The sequence below is a fragment of the Mustela erminea genome, chromosome 15 (genome assembly GCF_009829155.1).
Source record: "Mustela erminea isolate mMusErm1 chromosome 15, mMusErm1.Pri, whole genome shotgun sequence".
Taxonomy (NCBI): Eukaryota; Metazoa; Chordata; class Mammalia; order Carnivora; family Mustelidae; genus Mustela; species Mustela erminea.
Window position 1 is genome coordinate 74546984 of NC_045628.1, and position 24354 is coordinate 74571337.

General features: G+C 43.1%; 1 protein-coding gene across 1 annotated transcript; it reads left to right on the top strand.

The window, feature by feature from the left end:
- The first annotated feature begins 17515 nt into the window (after positions 1–17515).
- On the top strand, positions 17516–23825 carry HMGB1 (high mobility group box 1). The gene is made up of 5 exons (XM_032315428.1): positions 17516–17676; positions 19879–20041; positions 20265–20410; positions 20885–21059; positions 22119–23825. Exons 2-5 carry the CDS (start codon positions 19892–19894, stop codon positions 22293–22295), a joined length of 648 nt encoding a protein of 215 aa, XP_032171319.1. The 5' UTR covers positions 17516–17676; positions 19879–19891; the 3' UTR covers positions 22296–23825.
- Positions 23826–24354: the final 529 nt, after the last annotated feature.

Below are 24354 nucleotides of genomic sequence, written 5' to 3' on the forward strand. Positions count from 1 at the left end.
GTTCCTTCTAAGTGCAGGCCCCTCCATTGAGCCAATAAGGAATTTGTTTGAAAATAATTCCCAGCTTTTAGAACTACTAAGAGTATAAATTTTTTCCCCTTTAATTAGTATCTTAGATTTTTTTTTAACCAATGCCAAATGCAATGTGAGCTCAAGTTTTTTAGTTCAGTTCTAAACTTAGAACCCGTGATTTTCAAGTGGGTTCTAAATTTGGCAAAATGTCTTCTCCCTGCCATAGTAGCTGGTGTTTTCCCATTCTTAAGGGTTCATACATCTTATTTTCTAAGCAAGCAAGTACTGTTTTTCTTCACTTTTTAATAATTTTTTCCCATTTCCCTTTTAGGGAATACCAAATGTGATGCAACCTTTTTTAGACTGTAAAATAAACTAGATATGGCAGCTTTTTGAAAGAGAAGGGAGAGTGGCAAGGGGGGTGGGTAGTCATTTAGCTTCTTCCTTTCAACGAAAAGATAAATAGCATATGTCTTAGATACCGAGTTCTATGAGGTTTATGTATAGGTTGGTCGCAATCACGAAGTCAGAATTCAATTCAGATACTCCTCTTTCCTGCACATTTCTGCATACAGACAAATGAGTCCCAGCCCCTTTCTGAGAAAAATGTGGGAAAGAGCATCGCATTAGGTCACCCCTTCAAGTAGTGTGTCCTACGAAGCCATCTCCTGCAGTCTGCTCTGTGCCAAACACTTCCTCTCTCCCCTTGCAGATAGGGACACCAGGCAAAGTGCTCAAGGCAGAAACCTCCGGGCGCAGCAGGCGGGCGGGCCCCCGGCCACCTCTGAGTCAAGGCTGAAGGTGTGGAGACGCTGTTGACAGTTGAAAACAGCCCCTTCCTCATTCTGTAGTGTCCGACCCAGGCCTGTCCCCAAAACAGGCACACACACATCCCCCACTCACCTGCACTTACCTCTGCCCATCAAGCTCCAGGCCGGGCTCTCTCACTCTCATAGCCCTCATATCTCTTTTTCCTCCCAATTACAACCATCTTTTCACGAAAAGATAATGAGCCATGAGAGGAAAGACCAGCATGAAGAAGGGGAAACTGGGCTCTTTTCCCCTCCAGGGCCAAACTTGGGAATTGGAGGCCTCAGCTGCACACATCTATGGCAGTCCGTGTCTGTCTGTCTGTCTGTCTGTCTGAGCAGCCTCCTTTCCTCCTCAGGATCCCATTGTTAAGGCATCTGTGTCCAGCCCCCGCCACCGCCCCCCAGCACAGAATGCGAAGCTGGAAGCTCCAGCGTGCTCGGGAGTGTTTCCCAGCACTTCCTTGGAGATCTTGGCAAATGGCATCCCGCTCACTCAGGTCTCTCCAGCCCAGGCTCAGTTCTCTGCTACACTTCTCTTCAGGCCTCATCTACCAGGTGGAGGCCTCCAACAACAAGAGAAGCGACCTTGACCGTCTCGTCCAACAGGTTCCTCTGCTTTATTCTCTCTTGCTTCTGCAGTGCCAAGAGAGGAGGACTGGAATACTTAAGATATTTCCCACTCCCAGTCTCCCTGGGTACTAAGCATTCTGACAGCCAGACTCCAGGCAGAGGCAGCAGCAGAATATTCTGGGGTGGACGGCCCTCCCATCCTCCAGCCACTGCCACTGGCAGCTGTCTCCCCTCCCCACCCTGCAAGTGTTGGTAGAATTCCATTGACCTCAACATTCCTAGAGTGGCTGCAGTTGGCTTGGACATCCAACCTTGAAGGGAATGCGGCCCAGTGAACCAGCCTGTTAACGCTCGGCCCCCGTGGACAGTGTGGATCCTGCAGTCTAGGGAATAGGCGCTCTGAGGGGGAATCTCAGATGGGTTTATAGATCCGCAGGTCACCTAGGCCAGTCTCCTGCCTCTGAGCCTGGCCCGAAGGGCTATTTTGAGAGAAAACACTTGCTCTCTCCCATGCCAGCCCCCAAACTGTTAAGGTCACTGCACACAACATTCTGGCTTTCTTTCCCGATATATTATTTGTCTGGCCTCTCCTCCAACTTTTCTATTTTGGGTCTCCATCATCTGTTGCCATGTTTTTATATTAAATAATCAAAAGGAAAGAGGACTAATTAGGCGAGGGGCGAGAAGCCTTGGGTTTGCTCTCTCGCTCTGCCAGAGGGTGACCCCTGGCAAGGCCTGGTTCCGAGTTCCCTGGGCCTACTTCCTTCAGCTAGAACATGATTGTGGGGTGGGGCGGGGGGAGCAGCTGGATTTGATTACAACCGTGTTCTAAAAGTCCACGAACCTTCTTTAAACTGCTACTTAATAGTATAATAGATAGACAAGAGTGTTTAAAGCACTCCCCTAAGATAGTCATTTCCCTCACAATTGTCCCTGTTACTGTGGTCACATGCTGAGGAGCAATGCGATTTCTAGTCTTGCAGGTTCGCCTGCCTGTTCAGTCTCTTCTTGACTGAATTAACTTCCTCTGGTTCCCTCTTTTTTCTCCGCTTTACGGATTACAGATCTGTTGTCTTTTATTTTACGTCTTTGTAAATCGACTTTTATTTAGAAAACCTCAGAATGCTCAAGCATCTTTGCTACCCATCTCTAGACACCCCAGCCCCGAAGAAAGCAGTGTGGACAGAAGGCCAGGTTAATGGTGTTTTCCATTTGTTTCTTCATGGTACTCTGGTCTGGAGGTGTTGTGATGGCAGCCGCGCCCCAAGGTGGGGACTGCTGGGGCTACCGACCGTGTCTCCCAGGATGCCTTTCCTGTACTATACATAGGAGCTCACAGTCCGTCATCTTCTAAGTACATCTGAAATCTTGCTGCCCAGACACTTTACTCTTTGCCCCATGAATAGCCATCTTCCACTTTTTGTTTGTTCCCAGAGCTTTGAGAGATCTTTCGGTTGTTTATCCACTTGGCCCTTTGTCACCTTGAAGAATTATCTACAGAATCAAAGACTCCCTCCTCTGTGTATTGCCACTTGCATGTCATTTTCTTTTTTTTTTTTTTCTAAGATTTTATTTATTTATTTGACAGAGAGATAGAGAGCGTAAGTAAGCAGCAGGCAGAGGGAGAGAGAGAAGCAGGCTCTCTGCTAAGCAGGGAGCCCGATGTGGGGCTCAATCCCAGAACCCTGGAATCATGACCTGAGCCGAAGGCAGCTGCTTAACCAACTGAGCCACCCAGGCGCCCCTGCATGTCATTTTCTTAAATGCTGGTGGGAAAATTAAAATGATAAACTCTCAGGGCGCCTGGGTGACTCAGTCGGTCAGGCCTCCGACTTTTGATTTCAGCTGAGGTCATGATCCTATGATCATGACCATGGTCGTGAGATGGGGCTCCAAGTCAGGCTTGTGTTCAGTGCAGAGTCTGCTTGTCCCTCTCCCTTCCTCTCTGCTCCTTCCCTCACGCTCTCCCTTTCTCAAATAAATAAATAAAATCTTAAAATAAATAAATAAATAAAAAGATTCGGGACACCTGGGTGGCTCAGTTGGTCAAGGGTCTGCCTACCTTCGACTCAGACCATAATCTAAGCCAGGGTGTTGGGACCCAGCCTGTCACTGAGCCCTGCATCTGGCTCCCAGCTTAGGGGGAAGTCTGCTTCCCTGTCTCCCCTCTGCCCCTCCCTGCCTTGTGCTCTCCCTGTCTGTCTCTCAAATAAATAAAATCTTTAAAAAAAAAAAAAAAAGATTCTGTTCCTCTGCCTCTGCCCCTCCCCCTCTAAAAAATAAAATTAAAAATTAAAAATAAGCTCTCATACTCATCCTGATCTCTGGGAGAGGGTAGCAGTTGGTAGAGGATGTGGATGAGGAAGAGGTGAAGATCCTTCTTGAAGGATAGGAAAACAGCATTTCATTTTACCATGGATTTTACTAGCAGGTTATACAGTAGTTGGTGGCAAAGTCATGATTAGACTCACATCTCTTCATTACTTTCTCCACTTTCTTTTCTGTAAGCGTTTATTCATGACTCAAGTGGCTTCTAGAGGATAGTTTCTAGGCTAAATGCTAAGAAAAATGGTGAATAAAGCATGTCCAGCCCTAGAAGGACTTACACACCGGAAGCAGTTGCAGGCCTGAGTGAAAGCTAAAATAGGAAGGGGCTCAGAGTACAGTAAGAGCTTTGCAGGGAGTTGCACCTGGGCTCAGATCCCAGGGCTCAAGGGAGGTTCAAAGCTGAAGGACAAGCAGGAGTTGCACAGGTGGACGATTATCCTAACTGAAGAACTTGAAAGTGGCTGAGGAAGCATATGGGTCCCAGGACCTCCCAGTGGTTCAAAATGGCGGAGGCACAGAGCATAGCGCTGGAGGGAGAAGCAGGTGCTGACCACGAAAGGCCTAGAATGCTCTGCTAAGGAGCTTGAACATTCCGCAGACAACGGGAAGTCCTGGAGGGATTTTTTTTAAGTAAGGAAATCTTATGATCATATTATACTATTTACTTTAAAAGAAAAGCCACCTGTAGTTTTCTAAAGCCAAGGCCCGAGAACATTAGATAGTTAGAAAATGGGGCGCCTAGATAGGTCAGTCCATTAAGCTTCTGCCTTTGGCTCACTTCTTGATCCTGGGGTCCCGGGATGGAGTTTCTCTTATAAGTGGAGAATCTGCTTCTCCCTCTGCCTCTGCCCCTCCCCCCAATCATGTCTTTTCTCTCTCTCACTCTCTCTCTCAAATGGATAAATAAAATCTTTAAAAAAAAAAAAAAAGGAGAGAGAGAGTTTGAAATTGTTAGAGTAGATCAAGCAAGAGACAGTGGGGTCAACTAGGAGGGTGGCCTTTGAAATGGAAGGAAGTGGGTAGATCATAAATGAAAGAGGCAGGATCCACAGGACTTGATGGTTGTTGATTGTTGGGAGTTAAGGAAAGGAATCAGTGATGAGATGAGTGGGCTGGGGGGCCAGGGCAACTGAGCTGGAAAGCACCATGAGCAGGTGTTCGTGGGGAGAGCAGAGGTGAGTGAAATCCTGACTCTCAGGGTTACCCTAAAGCATTATGGAGTTCCTAAGTCATGGCGCACCTGGAAGGATGAGGGAAGAGCCTAAGAATGAAGTGGGTTTTCTGTGCCTACTTGGCCCCCTTACCTTTGGAGAGGACTCAAGGCACTGCCCCCTGGCTCTGACCCACCCTCCTCTGGTCCATTATGATTCCTCCTCAATAGCTGATGAAGAATAGTCGGTTTCCTCATGTCCCACAGAGACCCTGGAAGGAGGCAGTGCTGTTCCACTTGTGCTACAGCTGTCATCTTTCTACCTTTGGAACATCTCTCTTGGTGATTGTTGGGTTTTAGTGCCAAAGCAGAGAATATAAGGAGTCATCCTTACAGGGTGTCATGACTTGGGAGCCCGACACACCCAACCCGGTAAGCCTTCCACAACTCTAATAGTTCCATCCTCTGTAAAACAAGGAAAGTCGCCCCAACTCCAAGGACTTGCTGCAAGAGTTATCAGGAAATCAAGCATGCATGGTGCCCAGCGGATGGTAGATGCCTGATAAATCTTAGTTTCTGCCTCCCCCGCCCCCATCCATGGGTGCTTATTCTCCCAACAGCACTGGCCTTCTCACTCTGATCAGGGAAGCTCCACGCTGCTCTGAACTTTACCATCCTGCTGATAACTGGTTTGCTGTCCTTGCTTTTGTCCTTGCTTTTAATTTCGTAGACAATGGAGAGAAAGAGGGAGAGGAGAAAATAGGGGAAGGGATCCAAATCCAATTTAGCAACTTTTCTAAGTGAAGGGAAGTTTTGCCTGCAAGAGTTCCTTCCAGCGACTGACATCAGTTAACCTGGGGCTTTGTGACAATCATGGGTGTCTATGGTAGCACACTCAAGACTAAGAATACTTGAATGAAGCTGGAATGTTTGGCTCCTGGGTAAGACGGTAGCTTTTTTCCTTTCACAGGCTGACTCTGCCCCAACACTCTTTGCGGCTCTGTTGCAATTGGCATCTCGGTTTAGAAAAATGCAGGTCTTCTGCCTTGAGTCCGCTCCAAGTGGTTCAGCTTTTGGAGATACGGATGTAAATTCTTTCTGATTGCTCTTCCTGGATATAGATAGCATCTACCCCTGGCATTTATGGCTTACAGACTGCCTCAGGCCACCTTTCTTAGATGTTGGATGGATTTAGGGAACATTTCTGAGTGGAACACTCTGGTACTGGCCTCCCCATCCACAGCGTTCCCCTACCCCTTCGTGGCATTCTTTTCGTCTGTTCTAGCAGTTCCTCTTCCAATCTCATTTGCATTATTTTGCTCCAAAACAAACAAACAAACAAACAAAAACCTTTGAGAAAGATTAGGAAGTGCACTTTGAGCCACTGAGGATTTTAAGAGCTACATTAAATGTTCAGTCTTTTGAGTCTTCTGCCATTAATGAACATATAGCTTATGAAAACCATTTGCCACCATATACTGCTTACATCAGGACACATTTTCTTTTTTTTTTTTTTTTAAGGGTTTATTTATTTATTTGACAGAGAGATATCACAAGTAGGCAGAGACAGGCAGAGGGGGAGGGGGAAGCAGGTCCTCTGCTGAGCAGAGAGCCCCGATGCAGGATCCCAGGACCCTGAGATCATGACCCAAGCTAAAGGCAGAGGCTTAACCCACTGAGCCACTCAGGCACCCCAGGACATGGTTTCTAACTGCCAGAAGTCTACATTTCTGTAGGTAAGGTAAGAAAACACAAAAGGAAAAGGATTGAAGAGACTAATATTCTCCCTCTTTTAAAAGAGAGGCTGGAAACCAGAGACATAGCCTCTTCAAAATCTATTCTTCTGCGTGGGATGAGATTATTAATTTCCTTAGTTACTATTTTTCCCTGAAGTGTTGAAATAAGTGCCTTTTGATGCCTAGGCTTGAGAAAAGCTTGTTCCCCAAAGCCACTTGGCAAGTGTAAATCCCAGGAACTAGGTGCTTCAAGCACTGTGTTTGTGAAGCAGCAACTATTGTTGGGAGAGAAGCAGGGGGTGGGTGGGGGCAGCGGAGAGGCAGCGGGAGGGGGGAGTGAGCATGGAGGGGAGAGAAAGGGACTGAGGCAGGGAGGGAGGGGGAGAGTGACAGTACAGGGAATGGGGCACAGAGTGGAGGAGGCCAAAATCTAGAGAGAAGCTCCTTCCAGAGACCTCGAAGCCCTCTTCCTACCACCACCAGTGTTGGCAGGGGAATCCGTTGCTCCTGTTACATCTGGGTACTCTCAGGCAAATCCAAACTGGTCTGTTGCTCTTGTTCCAAATATGAAATCTAGATTGAATTCCTTGAATTCAGCGAGCACACGCTTTAGTGTCAAAGTAGATGTTCTGCACAAGAGCAATGATAACACTTTAAGGAGGTTTATGAACTTTTGTGATATCTTGGCCCTGTGTGAGGGAAAAAATGTGTGTTAACCTCAGAAAGCATCTTTGTTGCCACACAAGCGCAACCATTTCGAAACCTGGCGTTACTATTTGGACTTTAAAGATTTTTAGTAAACTACGTGAATCAAAATATGAATAGATTTACAAGCTTACGACCTATAACAATACCTCACACAGTAAAAAGCAGAGTGGAAAAATCCGTTAAAACAGCGCTTTATTAAAACATTGCCCCAAATGATCAAGAGAGGGACCACCCTGAACAGAATTGAACACGAAGCTGCCAATATCAACCGGTTTTGACCAACAAAAATGACAACATGATAATATTTTGCTGCATGTCTTTAAAGTCAACATACTAGAATGTAATTTAATCTATGAAGGGAAGGGAATTCTAGACATCATTTCTTAAAATTGAGTATGAACAATGTGGTGGGTATGGACAGAAAGTCAAATCTCACCTTTACATTCAGTGGACACTGAGTACCTGTGATGAACAAAGTGCTGGAGAAACAAACTAAGAGAGCATAATATGTAATATATTTATATAGGTTACAAAATATATGATCCTATATTATTCTATGCACAACACTATAAAACCACTGGAAAGGCAGAACTCAAAAATAAAAGAAAGCTCCACCGAGTTAAGAAGTACAAAAGGTTGGGAAAGTTTTAAAGGACTGGTTGGATCATAGCAGTAGAGGTGGGGGAAGGACACTACCAGAAACAACGTGATCTGAAGCTCCAAAGTAGGAGAGTACAAGGTCCAGGTGGATTGGAAAATAGGCGAGCAGTGGAAGAGGAAGCGGAGAGAAATGTGCCTTAATAGGGAGGTCAGGTGAGGACTATGTAGTTAATTTGGATGAAAATTTTGTAATTAAGTGGAAACTTTTTAAGCAGTAGCGTTCTATGCATTAGGAAAATACAGTAAAATGATCTAAAATAAACAGCCAACATCTGTTGATCATCTATAGTGTTCTAAGCAATTTACATACTAGGCTCAGCTCTTTCAGTATATGAGTTAATTCAAACTCACAATTCCCCTTTGGAAAGGGGAGTATTTTCCATTTTACAGGAGTTGAGGCTCAGAGAGGTTAATTCACTTGGTCCAAGGTGATGCAGCTAGTTAGTGCCGGGGTCAGGATTTTAAACAGTGGGGTCTGGTTCCAAACTCTTCTTTCTGAACCACAAAATAGCAAATGCCAGAACTAGATTTGGGGCTGATAAAAATGAAAAAAAAAATGGAAATGATTTAAAGCATTGTGACATAGATGTTATAGAATTTAATGTAAGGAAAGAGCTAGCAGGGGGAATCACAGATTCCCAGAGTTGGAGCTAACGTGGGAAGTCAGAGTGAGTGGGGAAATCTGAAAGAGGTGTACTCTAGAGAACAGGTAGGTGAACTTGAGATATTGGTAAGTGGTATGGTTCAGGAGAGAGCCTTAGGCTGAAAGGGAAGTTTAGGGTCATTTACAAAGAGATAGAGTTTAGGACTAAACTGTGGGGCTTGCCTAGGTCTCTAAGCAGAGAAGCAGAAAGCGACTAGGGATTGATTTAAGGGGAAAGAAGGAATATCCACTAAAGGAGACACATCAGTAGCGATGAGAGGTAAAAGCTATTTCAAGTAGATGCTGATAACTTTTCTTTCCACCTGTTACCTAATTCTGATTTGCATTATCAGGATGGTCTCCTTTTGATAATAGTGGAGATGCCTTTACTTCAAGGCTATGATAAATGTGCTTGACTTATGTGTATACAGTACAACGTACTATATACATATAATATACTATATATGGTATATTTTATATATAATACTATATTATATATAGTATATATGGTATATTATATATATAATAATACATAATTATATATATTTGGTTTATTTTCTCATAGGGAAGTGTTTCTAGAGTAATGAGGTCTGAATTTCTCAAAATGATCTGAATCTTTGAGTCCTTTATTAGCAAACTTCTTCTTTTAAAAAACTGGGGCTTTTATTTCTAATTACAGAAGATATAGAAATTGATTACAGAAAACTGGGGAAATACTGGAGGGAATAAGAAGGAAATAAAGATAACCCTTCACCAGAAATAAACACTATTAACATTTTTTAGTATATCCTTCTGTTCTCTTTTGGATTTACATACATGTTTTTTTCCAAACCAGGGATCCTTCCTAAGATATTATGAATATTTCTCCATGGCATTGAATTTAGTATTTGTAACAGTTGGATAGTGAGTGGCATCATGGTAATCTGTCATAAGGGTGGACCAGAATTTATTTCACCAAGCCCCTGTCATGGATATGTAGGTTGTTACCACATTGTAGATAATGCTGCAGTTCCTATTTTTTCTTTTTTTTAAAGATTTTATTATATTTATTTGACAGACAGAGATCACAAGTAGGCAGAGAGGCAGGCAGAGAGAGAGGAAGAAACAGGCTCCCCGCTGAGCAGAGAGCTCTTTGGGGGTGGGGGGGCTCCGTCCCAGGACCCTGAGATCATGACCTGAGCTGAAGGCAGAGGCCCCAACATGCTGAGCCACCCAGGCGCGCCCCTGCAGTTCCTATTCTTAATCAAACTTTGCACTTTTTACTTCTTTCTGATTATTTCCTAAATATTTCCTAGAAGCAAAATCACTGGTCGTAAACCATGAATGTTTCCAAATCAGTTCCACTTCTCAGTGTGGTATCAATTTGCTGGTAGTACTTACCTTAGAATATGCTAAATCGGGTTTTCTCCTTCCTACTTCCTTATTCCCATTCTTGCAAATCAAAGCAAAACCTTAGAACAAAGATCAACAGCAGCCTTTCAGAAAAAGCATACATGTATTTTTGTCAGTCTTTTTTTTTTTTTATTAACATCTTCATGAGCTGCAGGTATGGGTTAGCAATCACCTTCTATCGAGCCCCACAAGCCATTCTGGGCACTTGGTGTTTTTTAAACAAAAAGGCTTGGTTCCCTGGGGAGGTGAGACCATCTTCCCGCCTAGTCCAGCTCCTGCTTGGCAGAGGGACTCCTGTGCTTCTGGCCTCTGACTGTCATTAGAGGCAAATCCAAGGAGGGGGACCTCACCCAGGTGAGGATGACATTTATCCTGGCTGCTAGGATGGCTCTTCTAGGGTTTGATGATGTGCAAGCATCTCCTTGGCATTTCCCAGAGGCCTCTGGCCTGGAGCACTAGTTTTTGTCTTTATCCTCCCTGGCAGAGCAAAGCACTCCCCTTTCTTGTCCCCAGAGTCTTTCTCTGGGCTTGGGACAGCCCCATAGTCTTGGTGCCAAACTCCTTTGCTGTGCTGGGGGTGGAGGGGACTCTGGCTGCAGGTTGTGGGTGCTGGGCACGTCTCCTGCTCTGCCCACCCCCCCTTCAGCCCCTGTTCAGTCAGCCTGCAGCACCTGCACTTGTCACCTAGAGCTGCTGGTACCCTTGAGGGGAAACGGGGCTCATTTACTATAGTTCTAATGTGGGGTTTTACCAACTATGGGGCTCCTTGATGGCCAGGAAGTAAATTTAGGATTTTAGGGGACAAAAATCAGACTCTATCACAGCAGTGGTAGGTACTGTCTCATGAAACCTTTCCTCAAATGTTATATATACAAACTGTATTGGTCCTATTCAAAAACTTGAAAGCCAAGGCTGTAAACGCAGGTCAGGATTCCAGTGAGGTTATAAGGTTTACTTAAGTGGGAAAGTGTGATCTTCTTAAACATTTTATTAGCTAAGCTAATAACTGGAAGGCCATGTGACTTAATAAAACTTGAGCTTGGGGCTCAGAAGTGGGTCAATATTGTTCCTTTCTCTCTGGCTGTGTGACCTCAGGTGACTTAAGGAATCTCTCTGAGCCTCCTTGTCATGACTTTTAAAAAAAGCAATAAGCATCCTGGCCTGTAGGATCACTGTGGAGGGTTAAATGAAATGACTGGTGCATAGCGCTCCCCACACAGGAAACATGTGATAAATAAAGCTTATTTTTCTAGTCTTTCTTCTATACAGCACAGTCAGACTCCTTATTCCTTGCAAGAACACATGCTACCTATAACATCACCAAAAATGGTTCTGTTTCTCACCCAAGGGACCCCTCTACTTCAGCCTCCTGCTCTCTGTGTGGTTTGTCATGATAATAAGTGTTTCCTACGAAAGGAATTGTTCATCAAAAAAATTTCAGAATCACAGCTCCTAGCCATAAAATAATAAGGACCCCAACTTAGGACTTGCAAGCTGAAGTGTCTAGTCCTGGTCACCCGCCAGGTAGGAAGCATGAGTTGAGGAGGAGTCAAGTAGAAAGCTTAGATAGTGGTGGGGATTGTGGCCCAACCACAGGAGGGACACCCCCTTGGAGGGAGGCAGCCATGATTCATGTTGCAAGATTGTCACCCTGTCGAAGTGTGGATGCAAGCTTATCAGATCTCTGATTTTACAAAAGAAGCCAAATAATAAGAATATTATTAAAAAGAAGCCAAATTAATAAGATTAAGACTTCTTCAATGTGGAAAAAATCCAACTCTTAATAAACACTGTGTTGGCCGAATGAAACATCCGTGTATCTGATAAGGCCAGCGGCCGGAGGCCGGCCAGTTTGCCCTCTGATCTAACCTTTATGGCTCACCTGACTTATTGCAGTCACCCCAGGCTCTCAAGAAAAAAACCTCCCAAGGTACCCCTGGAAAATGCTCTTAACATTATTTTGTAGCAAAAGTACATGGTAAGCACATAATCTGTAACTCCAGTAATAGATGAAATTTCCACCTACTGAAGAGGAAAGCCACCATTTTCACAAGGTGTTCGATAGCGAGGGCAGCAGCAGGGAAGGACCGGGTAAAATTAGCTAGTAGGTAGTATTCTGTCATCCCCTCTACGTTTGTTTGGTTAACCAAATCCACTCCTAAAATGTTTATTGCTTTTTTTAAAAAAAAATAGCTGACCTGTACCCCTGGGGATAAAAATATATGTTTATAAAAAATAAACAATTAAAAAAAAAATAAAATAAAATTTTAAAAAATAGCTTTATGGAGCTATAACTCACAATTCAGTGATGGTTGGCATATTCACAGGGTTATGCAACCATTACTATAATCTGATTTTAGAACATTTTTGTCCCCATAACCATTAACAGTCACTCCCCTTCCCTCCAACTCCCAGCTCCTGGCTACCACTAATCTACTTTCCATCTTTATAAAATTTCTGCATTCTGGGTGTTTCATGTGGATGGAGTTGTACAATATGTGGCCTTTTGTCTCTGGCTTTTTTCACTTAGCCTCATGTTTCCAAGGTTCCTCCATACTGTAGCACAAGTCAGTCCTTCGTTCCCCTCTGTCCCTGATAATATCGAGCCGTATAGATGACCACATTTCATTTATCCATTCACCAGTTGAGGGGTATTTGATTGTTTCCACTTTTTGATTATTACAAATAAGGCTGCTATGAATGTTCATGTGCAAGTTTTTGTGTGGACGTGTTTTTGTCTCACTTGGATACATAACCAGGAGTGGGGATTGCTGGGTCATATGGTAATTCTGTGTTTAACCTTTGGAAGTCCTGTCAGACTGCTTTCTGAGCAAGCCGCACCATTTTACACGCTCACCCCAGCCATACATGATGTTTCCAATTTCCCCACATCCTTACCCACGCTTGCTGTCATCCCTCTTTTTGCTTATAGCCAATCTCGTAGGGTACTAAAACATTTATTCTTAAGGTTTATGATGCTTTTGATACAGCAGCTGAAGTTGGTCTGTGGATGTGTTTCTTGAGATCAAGATCTCCAATAGTGATCTTTTTTGAACTAGATCATCATTTCATATAAAGTTTTACTAATAAGTTTTCCCCTCTTCAGGTATACCGTTCTTTCACTAGGCAAAGAATTTATTAAGAAAAGGTATGATATATCCTCCTTATTCACCAGTGAAATATTTCAATTCTAGAGATATTTCTGGTATTTATCAGTTTCATGACTGTTCTTTCTTCCTCGGCCCTCAGTGCAGCCCACAGCTGAAGCCATTGTTTGCCCACATGCAAACCACATTCAGACAAAACTCTGGCTGGGGGCAGAAGCTCTTAAGCAACTCCAGACCAGGTCCCCCTTCTCTGCACCCTGACAGATACAGCACCGCCTCTCTGCCCTCCACCTCTGGTCTTGCTTTGTGCCTATCCTGTAACACCCTTTCAGCTTAGATCAAGTATCACTAGTCCCAAGAGTTGTGGAAATGGAGCACAGACCTTAGGGGCTACCTAGAAGTCCCTGTGTGGGGGATTGGGAGGCTTGGAACTCAGTGTCCTAACTTGTGGTCCAGACTTCACAAACCTGTCTCTTCTTTTCCTGAATTCCTCTCTCCTTTATTTGTAGCACCCTTGGGCGGGGGGAAAAAAGGCTTTAAGTATGTATGATCCATAGTATGGTTGACCTCATCAGACATTTTGGTTTACTGTATCTACTCTTTTTCAGAACCTGACCCTTTTCAAGAAGGAGAGACAGGAGAATTCACATAGCTTGAATTTAGGACTTATTCCATTGGGAAGGAATCAGTATCCATCAGCCAAAAACTTAGCAGCCCCATTTGCATTATATATGTATGTGTGTGTGTGTGTATAAAAAACTATATATGTATATAAAATTATATATGTATATATTTATATAAATTTTATATATTATTATACACATTTATATAAATATATTTTATATGATTATATAAATATATATTTCTATATAAATATTTATATTTTTATATATAAGAATATATATTATATTTATATACAAGAATATATATTTATATATAATAATAATGATATATATTATAATATATAAATATATTATAAAATGTAATATGTATAATATATCATATATATTTTAATATATACTTTTATATATAAATATATATATATATATATTTACATTAGAGTTAAGCTTCAAAGGCCTGTTAGAAGCAACCTTTGGGTAGACATTCTTGCAGTTGTCTGTGATAAATTCTTATTTGGCTTGCCAGTGTTCATGGTATCCAACAAGGAATGTCCTTGGCCTAGTTGGAAACTGCTATAAATGCTAAAAATGTATGTATCTGCCTAAATTCAAGATCCCCTCCAGTCCCCCAACCTCACCTTCCCCCTTTTAAGGTATAAGAATAAGATGCAATTGGCACCTATCCTCATCTTAGTATCCTAACATTTACTTATTACTTACTATTCTACTTTCCTGCCTTCTGATTTAGAGACACCCAAATGCTTATCTCCAAAGATGGAAGAAGAAGATTAAAACAATAATTTGCAGTAAGTACTCTTTCAGCTGTTAATTCATTTATTCCACAGACTTTATTCAGTGCTTGCTAGGTGCTTGGGATACAAAGATAAGCTAGGGTCCCTGCTTTAAAGGGATGCAGTACAGTAGGACAAGCAGACACAGAATGGGATAGTACACTTGTGAGCATGGTAATTAATGTACAGAATAGTATGGGGTCACAGAAAAGAAGCATTTCATCTATCCTATAGGAGATCGAGGCAGACTTCAGGAAGGATGTAAACTATATTAATGAAAATCTGTAAATCAATCAGCTAAATCAGGTAGGGAGAGAGTGTTTAGGATTTTAGAATTAGTTATCTTTGTAATTTAGAATAAAATACCCAATAACTCTAAAGTAAAATATATGCTAATTTCTGGCCAATGATTCATGTTGAAGAAGGAAGGGGTCTAACATCATGAATAAGTGAACATCAAGGTTGCAGAACTAGAGCTAGAAGTTTGTAGGTTTATTTAAAAGTTTCCTTCCTTTTTATGTTTTACCCTCCCTAAGTTGTGGAAAAACAAATATGAGAAATGTTGTGCCTAAGTGGAGCTTTTTATATTCTTCTCTCTGACATGGCCTCTGTTACACTTGGGAGTATATAAAGGCATCATCACTAGAATGGATGAAAATTAGTGTTGAGTCTTTAGAAAAAAAAAAAAGCTTAATTAGATTTGCAACCACTGCCCTCATATAAAATTAAAATAATCAAGAAAAATTCAAGTTTAATTGCACTTGGTGTTTTTCTAAGTCATGGGTTTGAAGGGATCAACATGACACTGAAACCTTTGAAAAAAAAAGTTTAATCTTTACAACAACCCAGTAATCACCTCCATTTTATAGTTGAGCGACTTGAAGCACAAAGTGGTTAAAAAAACCCAGAATTATACAGCTGAGTAGCATAGCTGGGATTTGAACCCAGGTCTATTTAAATCCAGTGCCTATTACTTACTATACCACTCTGCTTAAGTGGAAACCTGTGTGGGCCCGTTGGTTTCCTGTGGCTCTGTCACCATGAACTTAGCCTGGCAGGAGTAAGCTGTTTTAGAAAACTGGTAAAAGTGTGTGGTTGGGACAGTGCAAATCCAACATTGCTCCTGAAAAATATTGATGATGCTATCTTCAAATAATAGTCAAATTTCGATATTGTGGATGCCATTTAAAATGTCAACAATTTTTATGACTATTTTGCAATATAGGCACTGAGAATGTAAAGCAGAATTGAAGTAAATGTCTAGATTTGAATAGAGAGCAAAATTTGATTCATAGAGGAAATAGACAAGAGTAAATATGTATGAAAATAACAGTAGAAAAGTTAACTTTAGATGTTTACTTTTTAATTACTGCACGTACATTATACTAGTTTATATATTCTTTAATATTATACTTATTTTCACATGCAGGTGTCACGCATTGTCCATTCAACGAGACTATAATCCCTAAGACCAGTCATGTATTTTTTTTAAGAAAAGGAGTAAGCATTAAAACCATAGGTCAGGAAAGGTTATCTGAGCCTACTCTCAAACAGTTTAATAAATAGGAGTAAACACATTAGGTTATGGATACTTGAAGTGGCTGTAAGAAATGAAATTAACATAAAAATGATTAATTTTAACTTTGATCTATTACATTGGGAGGAATTGGCTGGTGGATTTAGAAGTGTATAAATACACCAGTAGAGAGTGAAAAAGGGGAAGTCTGTTATAACTGAATAGGGGTGTGGTCTGCCTAGGCTCAGGAGGAATAGATAATAGGTTCAGAAAAGACTGATAGAGCTATAGTCTTCAGAACTGTCCATTAGAGCTAGTACATTTTCTTTACAGACATAATAAGTATGCCTATTAATACCAGCCAGCTTGGTGAGTTAGAGAAACCACAGCCTGTGGATTTGGGCATATGCACTCTCTGCCTGCATCTAATCCTCGGGGTAACAATATACCTACAACTGCTGTAATCCTAGAGCAGTTACATGGATGCACTAAGTGGTGTGATGGGAGGGAAAGATAGCATCACAAGGATTCGTTTGATTATAACAGTAATCCACACCAAGTCAAATAAAATAGCCAAACAGTTAAAAATGTGGTCTCTAATGAATTTGCTAATTCTAGCAGGCCCTCACAAACATTTCCTGCTAGAGTGCCCCATATCAAGACGAAGTAGCTGTGCTTTAATTACATGGATTAATTATTCGATTTCCAGGAAGTTAAGACAGTGCTTTGTATTTAAATAAAAAGTTCTAGACACGCTGTGAAACTCGATCAAACCAAGAAAAAGAGTGAAACTGAATGCCTGTTCAGGGAGTCAAGATTTCAGCTGCTCGGCAAGCTTGACGTTACGGGTTATGAGCCCAGAAAAGGGGTATTTTAAAACCGGCTGACTGGATCGTGTCACTTTGTTAGAGGAAAAGCCCTGCCTTTCCAGAGATCTAAAGTGTAATGCAACCGTATGCTGTTGAGGGGCTCGAATCTTGGCTGTCTTCGCCCCTCTGCACTAGCCGATACCCCAATTTTCAGGGGACGTGATCTCATACTGTCGCCCTCACTTTTGAAGGTCTGTTAAAATTCTGGGGTCTCTTATCTCAATGGCTTTGGAAGTGAGTTTGGGGTAAGAAGGGGGGGGGAGGCCTGTGAGTGTCTCTTTTGCCTGAGGAGTTGGAGACACTTGTGGAAAAGTCAGGCCCTTTTCGCTCCGGCGGCCGCTCCGGTGTGGGGCTGGCTTGGGTTAGACACATGCACACATACACCATAGAGCTCTGCTTTCCCGTAGCAGCTGCTGCCTCTGCCTCTGCCTCTCCCGCCTCAGCCTCTTTGCCCGGCATACACACACATTCAGATTTGCGCGCTGTTTCAATCCTTGATGACGTGTCCCCGGAGACAGCCAATAGCAAACGGGCTCTGGTCAGGACAATGGGAGGTATCGGGCCAATGAGCGAGCCCCGTGAGTTGGCGGTAGCCAATAGGAGCCGCGCTGGCTGGAGAGTAATGTTACAGAGCGGAGAGAGTGAGGAGGCTGCGTCTGGCTCCCGCTCTCACAGCCATTGCAGTACATTGAGCTCCATAGAGACAGCGCCGGGGCAAGTGAGAGCCAGACGGGCACTGGGCGACTCTGTGCCTCGCTGAGGGTGAGTCTGGGGCAGCGCCGCGGCGGGGAGAGCGCCTCCGGCAGCTCCCCACCCCGCGCGGTGGCCGGATCCCCGCGGCCGGGAGCCGGCGGGTCAGGATCCACACAAAGGCAAATGAGGGGGGACCGTGGGGGGAACTGCGCACGGAGCGAGCCTCTTCTCGGGCGCCGGGAGCCCTGCCCCGCGCCGGAACCCCGGCCCACAGGCTGCCTGAGGCGCTGCGAACCCCGAGCCCCGCGAGTTTCCACCCCCGGCGGCGTCCGCGCTGACTGGCGCAAAAAAATATTTTTTAATTAAAAAAAAATTTTTTAACGTGTTTTCAGCCCCCGGGCCGAATGTTGGGGCGGCCGGCGTGCGCGGGGAGCGGCGGGCGGCGGGGCCGGCGGCGGGAGGGCAGGCAGGCGGGCGGGCGGGCAGGCGAGCAGGCGGCGGCGCTTCACGGGCTGCATTGGCCGCCGCAGAGAGACGGGCGCCGGCGGCGAGCGCGGGCGGGCGGGCGGACGGGCGCTGCGGGCGAGGCGGCGCGGTGGGCCGGGGGCGGCGGCGCGGGGCCGGGCCCGCCGGCCTGTGCCCGGGCGCGGCGGCGGCGGCGGCGGCGGCGGCTCGGCGGCGGGGGGGAGCGGCGCCGCTGCGCTCGCTGGAACATGGCTGACTCGGCCCGGCGCTGCTGGCTGGAGAGAAAACAAGGCGGGCGGGAGCGGGCGGGGGAGCTGGGCGCAGCAGTTCCGAGGCAACTTTTTTTTTCCTCTCTTCCCAGCCCCGCGTTCTCCGTGCGGGGGCGGCCGGGGCGCGCGGGCCCGCGCGGAGGGGGACGGGGAGCGGCGGACCGGTGGGCGCCTCCCGGGGCGACCCCCTCCCCCGCGGGCCGGGAGGGGGGAGGGTCCGGGCCCGCGCGCCCCCCGCCCCTCCCCCCCGGCTGTAATGGCCGAGTGTGTGCGCCAGAGCGCGGCGCGCACCCCGCCCGCCTGCGCTCACACTCACACACACACTCACACACATACACACACAAAGGGAAGGAGCCATATTCTCGCTCGCGCTCGCCCTCGCGGCGGCGGCGGCGGCGGCGGCGCAGGCGGGGAAGACGCGCAGCGGCCATTCCGTGCGCGCCGGCCCCGGCGGCCGCGGGCGGAGCCAGCCCCCATTTCGAGCGGGGCTTCTCCCTCCGCCAAGCTGACAAAATGGGGGAGGCCTGCGGGGCCTGCGCCGGCGGCGGGGCGGCCGGGCGGGCGGACGCACGTGGCGGCCCGGCGCGGGCGGGCCGGGGCCTGGAGGCCGGGCCGCGGTCCCGCGTTTCTTCGGCCGCCCCGCCGCTACCGAAGTTCTGGGGGTGGGGGCCGAGTGGCGGGAAGGTGTGCGGAGCCCGCCTCGCGCGGCGCCCCGACTTTTCACAGATTAAAAAAAAAAAAAAATACTCTCCTGGTTTGGGGGGGGTGGGCAGGCAGAGCAACGAGCAGGAGTGGCTTTTGTCCCTCATCCTTGTTTACTCGAAGAAACTTCAGACCGGACGTGTTTAGTCAGAACTGAAATACATCTCGGGGCCAAACCGATAGGAAACGAGGCTGCCTCGCGGTGGCAGCCGTACAAATACCACCGCCACCCCCCCAGCCTGGGTCCGAGCGTTGGAGCTTTCTGCTCCTCCCTGCAAAGTTTTGTGCAGAGAGAGTATTTTTAAAGCCCTCATTGAGAAAACTTCAGGTAGACGGTGATTTAGGCCCGTAATTTGGAAAGAATCTGCTCACTTGGGCTGTTAACCTGTTTGTTTTTTATGTGGTGCAGATCCACGAATCGGCAGCATTGGTTTTGTGGGCTTTGGTTTCGTTGATCAAAAATGGTTTTTTGGTTTTGTACATTTAAAGTTTTTAAATGACCGGTTAGTATTCATTCGGAACAGATATAAAGCAGATAAGTAAAGAATACTGTATGAGGATACCATTGTGCCTACACTTTTTTTTGAGTTCCCTGAAGGACCGTTTTGGGTGTTTGTTGGGGTTTTTTGTTTTGTTCTGTTTTGTTTGCTTGGCATAGCCTCTTGTAGGAATTGGCTATCACTGCCATTTTCTTCTTTAGTGTTATAGGAGGTTAAAGTCACTACCTTTAAATAACCAGTGCTTGGGTTTTCATTCACACCCCAGGAAGTTAAAGTGCTCTGAAAATGCTATAATTTCATTGCTAATATCAAACATTTACTTTATCTCTTTTTAGAAAATAATTAACCATGGGCAAAGGAGATCCTAAGAAGCCGAGAGGCAAAATGTCATCATATGCATTCTTTGTGCAAACTTGCCGGGAGGAGCACAAGAAGAAGCACCCAGATGCTTCAGTCAACTTCTCAGAGTTTTCTAAGAAGTGCTCAGAAAGGTGGAAGGTAAGGGGGCTTGGAAATTACTGAGGAGATAATTTTTTTAAAGGTGAAATCCAAATTAAGATTTTTTTTAAAAACTAGGTGCTATTTGCATAATATGAGTAGTGATATTAGAACAGACTGCTGAGTAAATGATAAAAGATACTGATTTTAGTCATTTTAATACTTTGAGGACAATTTACTAAAATTTTCTGTTGACTTAAGTTTACAAACAATTCTTTTGTAGACCATGTCTGCTAAAGAGAAAGGAAAATTTGAAGACATGGCAAAGGCTGACAAGGCCCGTTATGAAAGAGAAATGAAAACTTATATTCCCCCTAAAGGGGAAACAAAAAAGAAGTTCAAGGATCCCAATGCACCCAAGAGGCCTCCGTAAGTACCTCGCCTGTTTTTATTTTCAGGGAGGGTTTTGCAGTAGATTAAGATAGAAGTTAAGCAAGCCACCTTGTGGGTTTGGAGTGTATGATCAAAGTTTCTTAGCTGGTAAGTAGTTCACATTGGTATATTGTAAGTAAAATTCCTATCAAATGGGAGGTGTAGCCAGAGCATTTGAATTAAGACACTTGCCTCCTTCACTTGATACATCTCCTAAATGTAACTTTATTTTTTTTTATTTTTACATTTTTTGAGAAACCCCAATTACCCGGAATACTTTAGAATGAATTAGTGCATCTTCAACTAGTTTAAAAAGCTCTAAGTTAAGCTTTGGTTATGAAGACTGTTTAGAAGATAGAACATTTGCACCCTGTCTAGTATCAGGTAGAAATTAGAAGCAGCTTTTATGTAATAGTACAATACACATTTGATAGTCAACTTAAAATCCTAAAATTAAATTTATCTTTTTAGTTCGGCCTTTTTCTTGTTTTGTTCTGAGTATCGCCCAAAAATCAAAGGAGAACATCCAGGCCTATCCATTGGTGATGTTGCAAAGAAACTGGGAGAAATGTGGAATAACACTGCTGCAGATGACAAGCAGCCTTACGAAAAGAAGGCTGCTAAGCTGAAGGAAAAATATGAAAAGGTAAGAAGTATGGATTTGCTCAGTGTAACAATGAAAGGGTATGCCAGATGTTAGATTATAGTTGGTACCTCATCTCAGTTTTATATTTTCTTGTGGTTTTCTAAAAGTTTGGGATGTAATGCAGTTTTTAGATAAACAGCTACATTCAGTGTGCCATTGACTGGCTATAGTCTTAATTCTTTTCCATCATTCAAAGAGTACAGAAGATCAAATAAATTGTTATACTTTTTTTTTTTTTTTAACACTTGGGTGCAAAGGCCATACACTTAAGCAGCTTATATTACTCTCTGATACCTCCAAATTTGTGGAGATTCTGGTAGTCCCTTTGAGTCAAATGATTACTTTAAATGATCAGACACATTTATTAAAACAGTCTGGGGAAAGTAATAAAGACTATCCTTCATAAAGCTACCCTGAAACATTTCTCTTGCCTCCTTAAATAACAAGAAAAAAATCCCAACTTAGTTAAAAGTTGGAAGTCTCTTGATCTATATAAATTGATAAAAAAAATTTGGCTCCTATACTTTGAATTGGAGTATTAAGTTGAATTTTAGCTTATTTAGGTGTCTGGGAAAATGTTGGTTGCTAGATGTTTCTTAATCTGATTGCATGCTTACTAGCAAATTACCTTTTTTGTTGTTGTTTTTAAGACAAAATTTTCTACTATGGATTAGGGTCTGATAGAAACCTGTAGAATGCTGTTTTGCATTCAGAAGGTGGCAGTGTCTACCCTTTAATCAAAGACTGCATTCTAGTTTTAATAAAGCTAAAGTTAAGATGTGGTACATAATTGTACTTCAGTGAGGCATAACATTGCAAATTTAGATCATGTCATTCTGTAGGATATGCATTATTAATTGCAGTTATTTCCTAGTGTTTTTATATGCATATTCTTCAGTCCTTATGTATGGAGTCAGGGTGAGTCTATAGATACGTAATATTTTCATGTAATTGGGGTCTTTTCATGAAGTTTTGGTCAAGTTCAGTGTTATTTTTAGTTCTCCCTTTACTTAACTGTTTTGTCTTTCCTTCCACTTTCTCCTGCTCTTGTTTTGGAAGGATATTGCTGCATACCGAGCTAAAGGAAAGCCTGATGCGGCAAAAAAGGGAGTCGTCAAGGCTGAAAAGAGCAAGAAAAAGAAGGAAGAGGAGGAGGATGAGGAAGATGAAGAGGATGAGGAGGAGGAGGAAGATGAAGAAGATGAAGATGAAGAAGAAGATGATGATGATGAATAAGTTGGTTCTAGCGCAGTTTTTTTTTTTCTTGTCTATAAAGCATTTAACCCCCCTGTACACAACTCACTCCTTTTAAAGAAAAAAATTGAAATGTAAGGCTGTGTAAGATTTGTTTTTAAACTGTACAGTGTCTTTTTTTGTATAGTTAACACACTACCGAATGTGTCTTTAGATAGCCCTGTCCTGGTGGTATTTTCAATAGCCACTAACCTTGCCTGGTACAGTATGGGGGTTGTAAATTGGCATGGAAACTTAAAGCAGGTTCTTGTTGGTGCACAGCACAAATTAGTTATATATGGGGATGGTAGTTTTTCATCTTCAGTTGTCTCTGATGCAGCTTCTACGAAATAATTGTTGTTCTGTTAACTGAATACCACTCTGTAATTGCAAAAAAAAAAAAAGTTGCAGCTGTTTTGTTGACATTCTGAATGCTTCTAAGTAAATACAATTTTTTTTATTAGTATTGTTGTCCTTTTCATAGGTCTGAAATATTTCTTCTTGAGGGGAAGCTAGTCTTTTGCTTTTGCCCATTTTGGATCACATGGATTATTACAGTGTTTATCTTTTCATATAGTTAGCTGATTAAAAAAAAGCTTTTGTCTGCACCCTGCATACTCATGATGAGGGTAATAAAAGTTGAATTGAGACAGTTTTCATCCATAACTGAAACTCAAATCTTGATCAATTGAAACCAGATCTCACATAGCCCAGTCACGTTTATAAAGTGAAGAGTAACCAGTCTAGTCACAGCATGGGATTAGTAGAATCAAACATTTTGAAAAGTCTGTCCTTGAAGGACTAAGAGAAAAGTATGTTCTAATCTTTACTTGAGGACTCTACATTCTTTAACTCCCATTACCATGTAATGGCAGTTATATTTGCAGTTCCCACATTAAAGAAGACCTGAGAATGTATCCCCAAAAGCGTGAGCTTAAAATACAAGACTGCCATATTAAATTTTTTGTTGACATTAGTCCCAGCAAAGGCTCTGGAAAAAAAAAAAGGGCTGGCTGTAAATGTCTTCTCCTATTTATCTGAATATAGATTTCATAGGAAACTTGACTTTCATTAAAGGTATTTTTAATTAATTGGGCCAACTTATAAAATGTATGCCACATTTAAAATCAGGTGTATTTTCCTATATTATAGTTTGCTCCTTTATATAAGTCAAATAGACCTGAAGGAAGAAGACACTTAAAACTTTGTATTTCAGTATGAGTTACCTGATTTGAATTTGATTTCTCTTTACAAAACCCTAACCCATTCATTAGACTCATGTTTATCTACGTAGCAGTTTAGGGAACAATTTGGCAATTTTGTGGTTTTTTGAGATTATCGTTCTCTTAAAGTGCCAGTGTTTTAAAATAGCGTTCTTGTAATTTTACACGCTTTTGTGATGGAGTGCTGTTTTGTTATATAATTTTGACTTGGATTCTTTCCATTTGCATTTGTTTATGTAATTTCAGGAGGAATACTGAACATCTGAGTCCTGGATGATACTAATAAACTAATAATTGCAGAGGTTTTAAATATTAGTTAAATGGCTTTCACTTAAGAATTTGTTACATACATATTTTAACTTTTCCAGTAGTAACTTAGCAACACCATTTAAACAAATCTAAAGTCTGGCAGAGTTTTTCCCTTTAAAATTACTTTGTTTATGAATAGGTTAATGATTTGATGAAAGCAAGTTTTTGTTGAATGGTGTTCTCAGGGGAAGTTGTATATATAAATGCAGAAAAATTAAGTTTACTTCCAGAATGTTGGGTTAAACAAGATAGTTTTTCAAAGCAAGGCACATGCAGTTAAAGTGATCATAAATCTAAATTTATCAGTTTTCTAAGTCAGATGGAGGACCTCAATAGAAAGGCCATTATTGTAAAAATCGAAGTTTTTAGTCGAGAGGAACAAGTCAGTATCCTTACATGGATGTTTCCGCTTATGGCTACAGCATGACAACTGTCAACATCTGTTGCTAGTAAGTGATCCAATTAAAAGTGAATTCTGCCTCAAGGAAACTTGTAACTTTAGTGGGTGTGTCATGACAACTACCAGTTTC

What these genes read in the sequence shown, in the direction of transcription:
- HMGB1 (XM_032315428.1), top strand. Translation starts at nt 19,892, where the DNA reads ATGGGCAAAGGAGATCCTAAGAAGCCGAGAGGCAAAATGTCATCATAT. An exon ending in AGTGCTCAGAAAGGTGGAAG is followed by an intron (nt 20,042 to 20,264) that starts GTAAGGGGGCTT and finishes ATTCTTTTGTAG; the next exon opens with ACCATGTCTGCTAAAGAGAA. An exon ending in AATGCACCCAAGAGGCCTCC is followed by an intron (nt 20,411 to 20,884) that starts GTAAGTACCTCG and finishes TTATCTTTTTAG; the next exon opens with TTCGGCCTTTTTCTTGTTTT.